The 11,518-nt window shown below is 40.4% G+C and overlaps 1 protein-coding gene across 1 annotated transcript; it reads right to left on the bottom strand.

Moving 5' to 3' along the window:
* Positions 1-407: 407 nt before the first annotated feature.
* LOC140592531 (cytosolic phospholipase A2-like) lies at positions 408-11,007 on the bottom strand. The gene is made up of 4 exons (XM_072715925.1): positions 10,987-11,007; positions 10,520-10,709; positions 2,227-2,387; positions 408-2,009 (listed from the first exon to the last, which is right to left on the bottom strand). The coding sequence occupies exons 1-4, from the start codon at positions 11,005-11,007 to the stop codon at positions 1,938-1,940; spliced, it is 444 nt and encodes a 147-aa protein (XP_072572026.1). The 3' UTR covers positions 408-1,937.
* Between the last annotated feature and the right edge of the window lie 511 nt (positions 11,008-11,518).

Below are 11,518 nucleotides of genomic sequence, written 5' to 3'. Positions count from 1 at the left end.
CTGTGTTTGTAGTTTTGGATTTTCATTCCCTAGTGTTTGGGAGGGTTCTGTCTCAGTTTTTCCACAAGCAGTTTGCCCTCCTCATGCTCTGTTCTAGTTTGCATCTATTTTTGGATTCTGTGATTAATGGAAGATAAAAAAAAAATCACTACCTCTATTACTAATCAGCCGACCAGTGTTTCTTACTGGAAATATTTGATGAAGTGCTTGGAAATGATTCAGATCGAGACTCCGTAACGTAATGTTTGTTTCTTTAATAGGCAGGAAAGAAGCAAAAGCAACAGTGTCCCCGTCCCAAGGTAGTGACTAACCAAACAAAATAAATACAAGAGTTTATATACCTTTTTCAAGCTTACTTAAAAAGCATATCATTTGGCTGCTTCTTTGAAAAGCTATTAACCTATCAAAAACCTCATTAACAATGATTGGTTAATACTTCAAGAGGTATGTCAATTACAATTAGTTGCTACCTCAAGAGGCACATCACATATATAGTTGTCTTGGTTACCCCCTTAGTTACCATATCCCATAATTATCACGTGACCTCAATCTCTCCAGCGCACCTGTCTTGTCTCAGCTCACCCTGCACCATCTGACCTCCTAGTACTTCCTCCCTCATGGGTTGTCACAAACCCACCCACTGTTCAATCTATTCCCCATAGCTAAATATCATTGTTGCTATGTCATCTTAAGCTTATATATTCCTTATGCATACAAAATCTTCTGCATTATCAGAGCCTGTCATATTGCAATACATGATCAATAACTTTGGCTTCCTCTTTTGCAGCAAGCATCTTCTAGTCAAATCTGTTCCCTCTTCTTGTACATCCTACGTCTCCCTTAACCTCAGCCAGTTATTCTTGTCTTGACAGACTCCTGAATTCTTCTTGTCTGTATTTGCTAGTCCAGTTGCCCCAATGTCGTCTGGTCACCAGTGACTTAACTTACGATACGTGTCAAAAAACAACCCACAACCTGGACCCCTCTGAAAAGAAGCACGTACACACAGTTCTCTTGCCTACCCAATGCGCCTCTCTCCCATCCTAACCCAGCAGTTCACCTTCCATAGTGTGCTTATAAACAATAAGTAACCATTCATAAGCATATTATTAAGAACCCATTAACCTGCTTTATAAACATTTGTAAATCATTTGTAAGTGTGCTTATAAACAATAAGAAATCAATCGTAAGCATATTAAGAACCCATTAACCTGCCTTACAAGCATTTATAAACCTTTTGTATGTTTGCTTATAAAAATATGTAACCATTTGTTAGGATATTATTCATTCATTTTCCAACCTGCTTTATCCTACTGGGTTGCGGGGGGTCTGGAGCCTATCCTGGAAGCAATGGGCACGAGGCAGGGAACAACCCTGGACAGGGGGCCAGCCTATTGCAGGGCACACTCACACACCATTCATTCACACATACACACCCATGGGCAATTTAGTAACTCCAATTAGCCTCAGCATGTCTTTGGACTGTGGGGGGAAACCGGAGTACCCGGAGAAAACCCCACGACGACACGGGGAGAACATGCAAACTCCACACACATGTAACCCAGGCGGAGACTCGAACCTGGGTCCCAGAGGTGTGAGGCAACAGTGGTAACCACTGCACCACCATGTTGCCCCTGTTAGGATATTATTAGTTACTTAAATGTTAAAAAGCAGACCTTAATGTAAAGTGTTACTGTACCTTCTCTTTTACTTTCTTTCCAAACCTCCTTCTGTGACTTGATCTAAGGTACCTGGTAGATCTTTACACTAAAACTCTCTGACCAGAATACAGTACATCCAGCGTGCATCCTCATAAAACTTATAAGCAAAGCAGATTCAATTAATAATATACCATTTACATGAGTAACTCAACCATGTGTCTGAGTGGGCTGGGCTTTTCCACAAGGTTCAATCCTAGAAACTGCCTGTTTTCCAACTTAATCAAGGGTGAAACATGATGGGTTCTCTCTCCTGTTCAGAACACAGCCCTTGATAGCATCTTTGATCACCTGGAAAAGCAAAAAGGGACACTGAGGCATATGATTGAGGAAGCAAATTCTCTGCTCTCACTGGTCAAAAAGAGTAACGCCAACCTCACAAGGAATGGCTGTGTTGCAGCTCATAAGAAATACATATCCTTAGCATTCTTAGGAGTTTTAGTTAACAGGTAACACTAAGTCTGGGAAGATGTTTACAGGTACGGGGAGAAGATGGAACTCAACAGACCTCAATGTTGTTCAGAGTATTGAACTCCATGAGGTCATGCAGTCGAGCAAAGGCTTCATTGGAGTAGCAGAAGCTCCTCAACGTGGAATAGGTGTTTTGTGGGTCATCAAATATCTTGAAATCACCAAATTGCTTCTCTTCTTCATTCTTTCGAGGCACACCTGAACAAAAGCATCAGCAGGATTGCTTAGTACTGGGCAACAAAATATTATACAGTGGTACCTCAGTTCTCGAACTCATTAGAACTCGAATTTCTTAAAAGTCGAACCAACCAGTTTGAAAAAAAATACCTAGAACTAGATATGAATCACAGAAGTCGAACTGTGAACGCCGACTTAAGATAAATTGTATGCTTGGGGAAATGAGTCACGTCGCACGTCTCTCAGCGGAAACAAAGGGTAACGCTTCAGTCTCAGTCTCGAATTAGCTGTGATAGCATCATGCATGTTTATACTAGCTGAATACATATATTTAGACAGTAAAAATACATTGACAATGATAGACAGTAACAGTAATTATTATTATATAATAAAATACATTTAAAAATAAAGATTTCTTTATCATTTTAATATTAATAATAAACCATTAATACATTTAATTATAATATTGTCATGCCGAGCGGAGACGGAACGGAGACAAAGGCGCAGACGTCAGGGTATTGGGGAATACGGGATTAATTACCGGTAAGGCAAGCAAAACAAGACGGACAATACAATGACCAGACTGGGGAAACAAACTGAACCGCGGACTAAATAAGCAGAACTAATGACAACAACTAGAAACAGCTGATCGCATGGGGTTAACGAGGGGGCGTGGTACACGGAAGGAGCGGACGATCGGGGCAGGACACATTGTTTTTTAACTTTACAAATTGTTTCGATACATTTATTTTCTTACTTTACAAATTACTGTTTTGATACTGTTTAGATGTGTTTAGTACAGTATATGCTCTTCTTGTTTTATTCGGTTCATTTTGTTTTTAAATGCTAAAAAAAAACATATTTAGGTGTAATTTTTTGGGGTCCAGGAACCAATTAATTGGTTTTCCATAATTTCTTATGGGGAAAATTTGATCAGAACTCGAACTTTTTAGGATTCGATCCAGAGTTCTGAACGGATTAAGTTCAAGTTCTGAGGTACCACTGTATTTACAAAATCAGCTAATTCATTAGGTTTAAAAATACATTTTGTTCATTAGTCATTCTTGCTGTGACCTTTATTTGACAAAAAATTGCTTTAACAGTCCATTTTGTCATTCGTGTCTTAATGTGACTGCATGTGGCTGCATCCATTCATCCAGCTGTACCAGGCACATAGCCACAGGGTAATATTATGGGCTTGAATCCCCCCCCCTTTGAGATTTGTTGGCTTTCAAACAGGCACGTAGCTAGGTAGTAAAATAAGTTAGCATCCCTGTTCTTTCTGACAGTACATGTCATGTTCACCAGGGCACAGACTGGGGAAGCAGGAACAAGACTGGAGGATTCGGGGGAAAAATGGGTTTATTAGGAGGAAGACAAATCAGGAACATGGACCAGAGGACAGACTGATGTCAGTGACCGGACTGGGGAAACATACTCTAACACGGACTTAAATACACAGGACTAATCAACATGACTCAAAACAGCTGGTAACATGGGGATTCCACACGAGGTAAATGAGGGGGTGTGGCACACGGGAGGATCGGAAGACCGGGGCATGACAATACAGTTTGATTTATATGTTAAACAGAATAAAAATACTAATTTTGTGATGACTGGTGTGCGGGGAAGCAGGCGAGAGAGCCGTGAATGCGATCAAATGGGGTTTATTTTTCGGACAGAACAGCAAACAGGGGAGCACACAGCAAACTCACGTCACTGACAGACCTGGGGAAAACAGACTGAGATGCGGACTAAATACACAGGACAAGCCGAAAATAACAGGCAACAGGTGATCACAATCAGGAAGTAACACAAGGTAACGAGGGGGGCGTGGCACACAGGAGGATCGGACGAGCAGGTCATGATAAATATAGTGTTATAAAATACTGTTTTTCATAACTTGATAAATTTCATGATTATGCTGTTGTGGAGAAAAAAATGCCTGCATTTTCAATAAGATATTCAGTAAAACATAAAAGCAAAGTAAGCATCAAATACATAATCTAGAAAATTATTGAAAGTGGACCTATTATGCTCATTTTCACTATTGATAATTTTATTTTTGAGGTCTGCTGGAATAGATTTACATTTTTCGATGTTCCAAAAACATTACTTTTCTCATACTGTATCTCTCTATTCACCTACTATCTGAAATGCTCTGGTAGACCTTTAAGTCACACCCCTGATGAGCCCAGTATGTTCTGATTGGTCAGCTTGCCTTACACGTTCTGCCCCTCTCCTGCAGTCTGCAGACGGATTCTTTCAGATAGGTGACCAATAAGGATTGTGTTACAAGGTGACTTCACCATATCATAGAAGTAAGGGCAGAAATTCCAGCGAGGTTTTTCAGGCAGATTACAGAAGACTGGTGTTACTCCCTTTGGCATGTACTTTGGGTCTCAAGACTTTGGAGACTGTTTAGATGCACATAAAGCCATATAGCACACTAAATGAAAGGGACAAACTTAAAAATCATAAAAGCTTAAATTAACAAAACTATTTTAACAACAATGTCATGTTCCATTTCTGTCTGGCCTGTTGTGTTCCTGTTTGGCCAGAAGAGACACCCAGTAGACATCTCTTCTGGCCATCTTGCCTCCTTCCATTCATTTTTATCCCCATGCTTAGTATATAAGTTCCCGCTTGTGTTAGTGTGCTAATCCAGTTATTCTCCATGTCCATTGGTGTTTCTTCTGCTTTTCTGCCCTGCTCCTCAGTCTTAGCTTAGCCCAAGGGCCCTCCTGGGTTGGACCCCTTGTTGTCTTGTTTGTTGCTCTCTCCTGGTTTGGATTGCTACTCACAATCAATCCCCTTAGTACACCTAAAGGCTGCGTTTTGAATCACTCTTGCCCTCCAATGTGACAGAATGACTGGACTCCAACAATCCAGTGGCCTATATCTCCACTCCGGCTTCTGAGCCTCTATTTGACCACATTCCGGGGGTCCAGTAACTCTTAGGATAGAGGAAGGAACTAGTGTGCTTTGAACCATTTGCGGCAAAGGTGCTATCTAAACCCTGTATTCTGGCTTTGTGCTTCTCGACTCACACCAGCACTGGAACCGTGCGTCCTCACTGTGGAAGTTGCTGGAGGCTACTGCACTACTCTGACTGATAGGAGAAAAGATGGAAGTAGTGACCCCAATCATGGATCCTCAGGAGGTATTATGGATCATGAATGCCCTTGGGGTGGTACAGCGGCTGGTTGAGACGTCTCCATTTCCCGATCCTGAGGAGCCATGTCTCCAGTATCTGGTCTTGAACACCCCACATCTCTAGTTCCTGGTTCTGAGAAGCCCACGGTGGTGCCTCACTCTCTGCCCATGCCGATAGTAGAGTTGGATGTCTCGAGACCGGTCTTGGTCTCGAGACCGGTCTCAAGACCACTTTTATGCTGTCTTGGTCTTGTCACAGTCTCGACGGTCTATGGTCTTGTCTTGGCCTCGGATCCCTCGGTCTTGTCTTGGTCTCGCTGTCTTGGTCTTGCTGTCTCAGATCGACATAGTGGTCGGAAGATTTGGAGCAAAAAATATCCATGACACACAACATAGCGTTCGATAATGCAACATTATTATTATTTCGCTCCTCCCGAGTCTCCAATGTTTGCTGTCATTGAGCTGCTAGAATTGGCCTCGCCCACTGCCATCCTGCAGCTATAGTTGGCTTTGCCTATTTCCACAGTGCCTGACACTCTGGCTGCTTTGCCTGCACCCAATTCTCTGGCTGCTCTGCCAGTCCCAAGCTTCCAATCCACTCCACCTGCTCCTGAATGTCCGGCTGCTCCACCTGCATCCAACACTCTACCACCCTCTGTCTTCACAGCCTCCCAGCCATGACACCAGCATCTGACTGCCCAGCCTGTTCGGTCAGTCTGCTGGCCTCTAACTGCCTGCCTACACGTGCCATGCCAACCTAGCCTCACTAGATCCTGTGTCTCCAATGCCAGTAGTGCTGCTGGCTCTGCTGGCACCCATTTCTCTGGCTGCTGCATCCACAGTGCCTCCAAAGCACCCATTCCAAGCCCTGGGGAGACCCTGTTGCCTGTTCCAGGACCTGACGAAGCCGCATCAGCTGCTTTTCCATTATCTGCTTTAGTGGATAAACCCTAATCATCTGACAACTCTCAGACACTCAGGAAAACCTACTGCATGCAGACTCCTCACAAATGGTAATAAACATAAACAAATATGCAAAAACAATAAATATATGCACATGGAAAAGGACCTAGAGGGCTGTTTGGGCAGACAACCTAGATCACAGTAGCCATCTCAAAGCATTGGTTTAGTTATTCTTTATAACCAATCATTTACATACTCATAAATCTGCAAGCGCATGTACCAATTCTCACTGTCTCCATGCATCTTTCTCATTGGATGATTTGTTTTTTCTGCTTGGTCTCAGGCAAATCGGCGCGCGATCACTGTATGAACTGTTTACGACGACGGAGTCAACGACGCATTGCAGACGCTTGTCAGATATCTAGCAGGATAAATATCTGGACCTGCCGGCGACTCCAAATCCTGTAGGTATGGAAGGTGCTGCGACTGGCAATGAGTGCGGCAACCAGCCACAGCCAAAGAGAGCGTAATACATGGAGGTAAGGGGAAACCAGAGGGAGGAATTTATAAAGGTGTAAAAAGTTCAGTTTGTTTATGAATATGAATTGTTATTCAATTCAGAATTCTCTCTCTCTCTCACACACACACACACACACACACACACACACACACAGGTGTGTGCAAGGGTCATCTTGCAGAGAAGTATCTTCCTGAAACTAAACTGAGTTAAGTAAACTGTATCTAGGAAACAGAAGGAAAGACACATACGCTTAATGCTTAGTCCTAAATGGTACAATAATGTCCTTTTTTGTCATTCAAGCAATTTTACTGTATTATGTACTTTCTGTTTTTGAAAAAGGGATATTGTAAATTGTGAAGACAGGTTTTGCATACAGTTAAATGGGTGTTTGATAGGTGTTTAGATGCCCTATTAACACAATTTTAATTTATCACAATATCAAATGGCCATACAGTTAAATTTGATGGGTGTTTTAATGCCCTAATAACAAAAATGAAACAGGGAAAAGTATAAATATGTGTTGTTGATGTATGCAGAAAATAAATACGACTTGTGAAGGAAATGTGACTGTATTGCACTTTTTCTAACAAACCTTAGGCATTCGTGTTTAAATATGAGAGAAGTATGGTAATTCAGTAACACATCCTCAGCCTAGATAACTAAGTGTCACAGGGTTGTGTTTATATACAGTATAAGGTGTACTTATGTATAAGGTGTGCTTACGTAGAAGGTGTGCTTACTCAAGGGAATTTATATAGCCAGGAAAAATATCCTTCAGCAAAATCCATTTCAGTATCATTAACCTGTCTGTGACCTGTCTCACTAAAAATTGACTAAAATTAAACCTGAGTTCCACTGACTAAGTCTTAACTAAAACAAAACAAAAGACTAAAATGTGACTTTAATCCAAATACAATTTTCAGTAAGTGACTAAGACTGAAACTAAAAAAATTCTTGCCAAAATTAACACTGGTGTGTGTGTGTGTATATATATATATATATATTCATATGTTGTATGATTGCATTGAATTGAAATGAATTAAATTCTGTCATTCCAATTCAACATCGTACAGGGTTTGGTCAGTTCAAAATACTATTCATAAATTCTGAACAATCCTCGTAAGCTACGTAATGAGCTCACCAATCAAACTTGCTATGTGTTCTGTCACATGTTTTGAACTGGGAAGGTGAATCACCCCTCACGACCTATGGCAAGCCAAATTATCTTTTATTAGCATAAGGCTTACTCATCATCGTAAAAATAACATTCTTACTAGAAAAATTAAATTTTATTAATAAGAATATGAATTCAAGATATCTAAATGCGATTCATACTAGTAAGAATGATCATTTTTGCTAGTAAGAATTGTATTTTTACAACAATAAATTAGTATTATAGAGCTCATATATTCCTATTGACTTCCATTGTGTTTTGGTTGACGATCAGCACTGGTGCCCCCCAGGAGTGTCTTTACCCCTCTGTTCTTCTCCCTCTACACTCGGAATGTAACAATACACTCAACTCACGATTCGATATGATTCACGATTTCATGATTTTTTAACAGAATGAGCTACAGACAAATTTATTCAAAAATATTCCTTTATTAATCTTTCTAAACTGTGCAAAACGTGTCCTCTTCTTAACAGTGCAACTGAAATTGAATAAAATACTGCTAAAAAATACCTTTACATCCTAACATCCCTTAACAGCTATAATATACATTAATAACAAACATTATATAATAATAACAAACATTATAATTGTATAATCATGTAATGTTTGTTATTAATGTATATTAAAGCTGTTAAGGGATGTTAAAGTGTACTTGCATGTTGCTTATGAATGTTCTATTAATCCATTAGGAAGGTGCACTGAATGTTCTATAGATGCATAATGAATGCATTATGAAGGTGCACTCGTTACCACATAAACTGAGGCTTGCATGTGCAGCTTTTTAGCGTGGTTTGCCCTTTTAATAATCTTTACTCTGGCGGTGGTGAATTGAGCTCACTGTGGTGCCGGTGGACATGCTGAAGCATGTTCGTTGTGCTATTTGTGTATGTTATCAGTCTTTTACAATGTTTGCAAGCACTTTTTGTCTTGTCTGTGCTTTTTTCGCCGTTTTCGTTTGTGATTAGCGGAAAGCTAAAATGCTGCCACACCGCCGATTTAAGATTGGGGGGAAAGGGGGGGGCTTGTCCTCAATTTCAAATTCGCTCTCCATCTTGCATTCGGTCAAAACCAAAAACTAACGTACGACGTCGATGTGAATACGCAGTGACATCTGACGTCGAACTGACGTTGTGAAATCAAAAGTAATATTACACCAATTTGTTAAGTAAAGTACCGTAACTTACTCCTAAAGTAGCGATTCATTTTCCACATCAGCCGGTTTAAATCGTCATACATTTACATCGATTTTTAACTGATTCGTGATTCATTGTTACATGCCTATTCTACACAAATGACTGCAGGGGACCCTTCTGTTAAGCTGCTGAAGTTTGCAGATGACATGATGGTCATCGGCCTCAGCAGGGACAGGTGACGAGTCTGCATACAGGCGGGAGGCTGAACAGCTGGCCGTCTAATGTGGTCTTCAGGAGGTGCCCACCAGCACTGCCCCCACTCACCCTGTGCAACAGCATTGTGTCTGCTGTGGAAACTTTCAGGTTTCTGGGATCCATAATTCCCCAGGATCTAAAGTGGGCGGCCAACATAGACACAATTGTCAAAAAGGCCCAACAGAGGATGTACTTCCTGTGCCAACTCAGGAAAGTCAACCTGCCACAAGAGCTGCTGACCCAATTCTATTCTGCAACAATCCAGGCTGTTCGCTGTACATTCATCACGGTCTGGTTTGGTTCAGCCACCAAACAGGACAGGAACTGATTACAACGGACAGTCAGCATTACAGATACAATTTTTCCATTCAGAACTCATACATGTCCAGAGTCAGGAAATGGGCACTGCAGACCCATCACAAATCATTTAAACTGCTCCCCTCTGACAAGCACTACAGAGTACTGTACGCCAAAACAACCAGAAACATGAAGTTTCTTTTCACAGGATTTCACTCTGATGAACACTTAACTATCAAGGATCAATACTGTGCAATGATCTGTTATCACCAAGCATCAACTGTACCTCATGTATATATAGTAACCAGCATCTTTGCACTTTGGCCCTGTGGCTTAAGACTCTTCTATACATACTGTACTTACTTGTTTGTTTTTTGTAATCCCATTTTTTTGCTATATCTCTGTCTTGTTTAGTATACTGAGAGCTATGAAAAACCGGAGATCTTTCCTTGTATGTCTAAACATACTTTGCCAATAAAGCTGATAATAGTAGAGGTGAGGAGCATGCACTGATTACAGTGCGTTGCACTGTAAACTGATAATAGTAGCTAGCTAATTTTTTTGTATTTGTGTTAAATGCTTATTTTCAGCAAACCTGCTCTACCTTCAGTCATGCATATTACAAACACTGCCCATTTCATGTTACTGGGCAACACATACTTGATTCTTTCCATTATCCCTTTTTTACTTTCATGATACCAAGTGCCTCAAGTACCTGGGAATTTGAAGTTCCTGAAGTTAGTATTGGCCAGCACAAAGTGGATGATGGTGGGGCAGTTCCTCTGGCCATCTTCAGGCTTAAAGACGTAGCATTCTTTCGGGTCCTCTGGTTTAAACACTGTGGGATCTATCTTAGGGAAGGGCAGTTTGTTCAGATGGGCCCATTTCTCAGCCAAGCGATGCTCCTGAGGACAAAGGTCAGAGCACCAGTAATATCTCCAGAAACTATGCAAAGAATTCTGTATAATCCTACACAAAGCTGTCAAACAGTTTTTACTGTTTAGGAAAAATAGCCCCAAAATACATTAACACTTTTCATTTACAAGCATACAGCGCTGTGCAAAAGTCTTTGGTAGTCAAAGAAAATGATGTTTAAATGATCTTTATATTGGTGTAAAACCACGCTTTTATGCCTGTCAAAGTGTGTTAGCTTAGACATTTCAAAGTCTCTGCTAAAATCACCCCATCATTTCCAGCAACCATCCATATACCCATGTATTTTTTGACCACTAGCACACCTCATAGAGCTAATCAATATGTCATTGACTTTTTAAATTAACTCAGTGAATTAATTTAGTGAGGTAGTGGTGAAAGTTAATGAATACATGGAATGGCTGAGGAGAGGTTTTGGAACTGAAGCGGTGTTCATCTAGCCATCCAACTAGATATCAGTAACTTTGTGGAAAACAAACTAGTTTTTGTTGTTTTACTCTTAATTTTCATATATTACAATGTTAAATTGTGTTTTCCGTTCTGCACAAATGTGTATTTACTATGTTGATAAATAGCTTTAAACATTTCTTTTGACTGCCTAAAACTTACACAACACTGTACAGTATATTACTTTCCTGAAACTGATATCAGAATGCTCATATATTTAATCGATTTAAAAGACTGAATGTAAAACTCAATCACATCAATGACATGATGACAGTGAGCAGCAGAATATTATTTTGGAAAATAACTTAGGTCAATATTTCTTAGCTTTTTAATT

This window comes from Paramormyrops kingsleyae, chromosome 9, assembly GCF_048594095.1.
Source record: "Paramormyrops kingsleyae isolate MSU_618 chromosome 9, PKINGS_0.4, whole genome shotgun sequence".
Classification (NCBI taxonomy): domain Eukaryota; kingdom Metazoa; phylum Chordata; class Actinopteri; order Osteoglossiformes; family Mormyridae; genus Paramormyrops; species Paramormyrops kingsleyae.
The sequence above is the reverse complement of the archived record's forward strand: the minus strand, read 5'-3'. Positions and strand labels throughout refer to the sequence as shown.

Bases quoted from the DNA above. Each gene is read 5' to 3' on its own strand.
- LOC140592531 (XM_072715925.1), bottom strand. From the start codon at position 11,007: ATGGTTGCTGGAAATGATGGG. The intron at 2,388-10,519 runs GTACTTGAGGCA...GCTTTTGTTCAG, and splicing joins CAGGAACTTCAAATTCCCAG to GTGTGCCTCGAAAGAATGAA. The intron at 2,010-2,226 runs GTCTGTTGAGTT...TTGCTTTTCCAG, and splicing joins ATACTCTGAACAACATTGAG to GTGATCAAAGATGCTATCAA.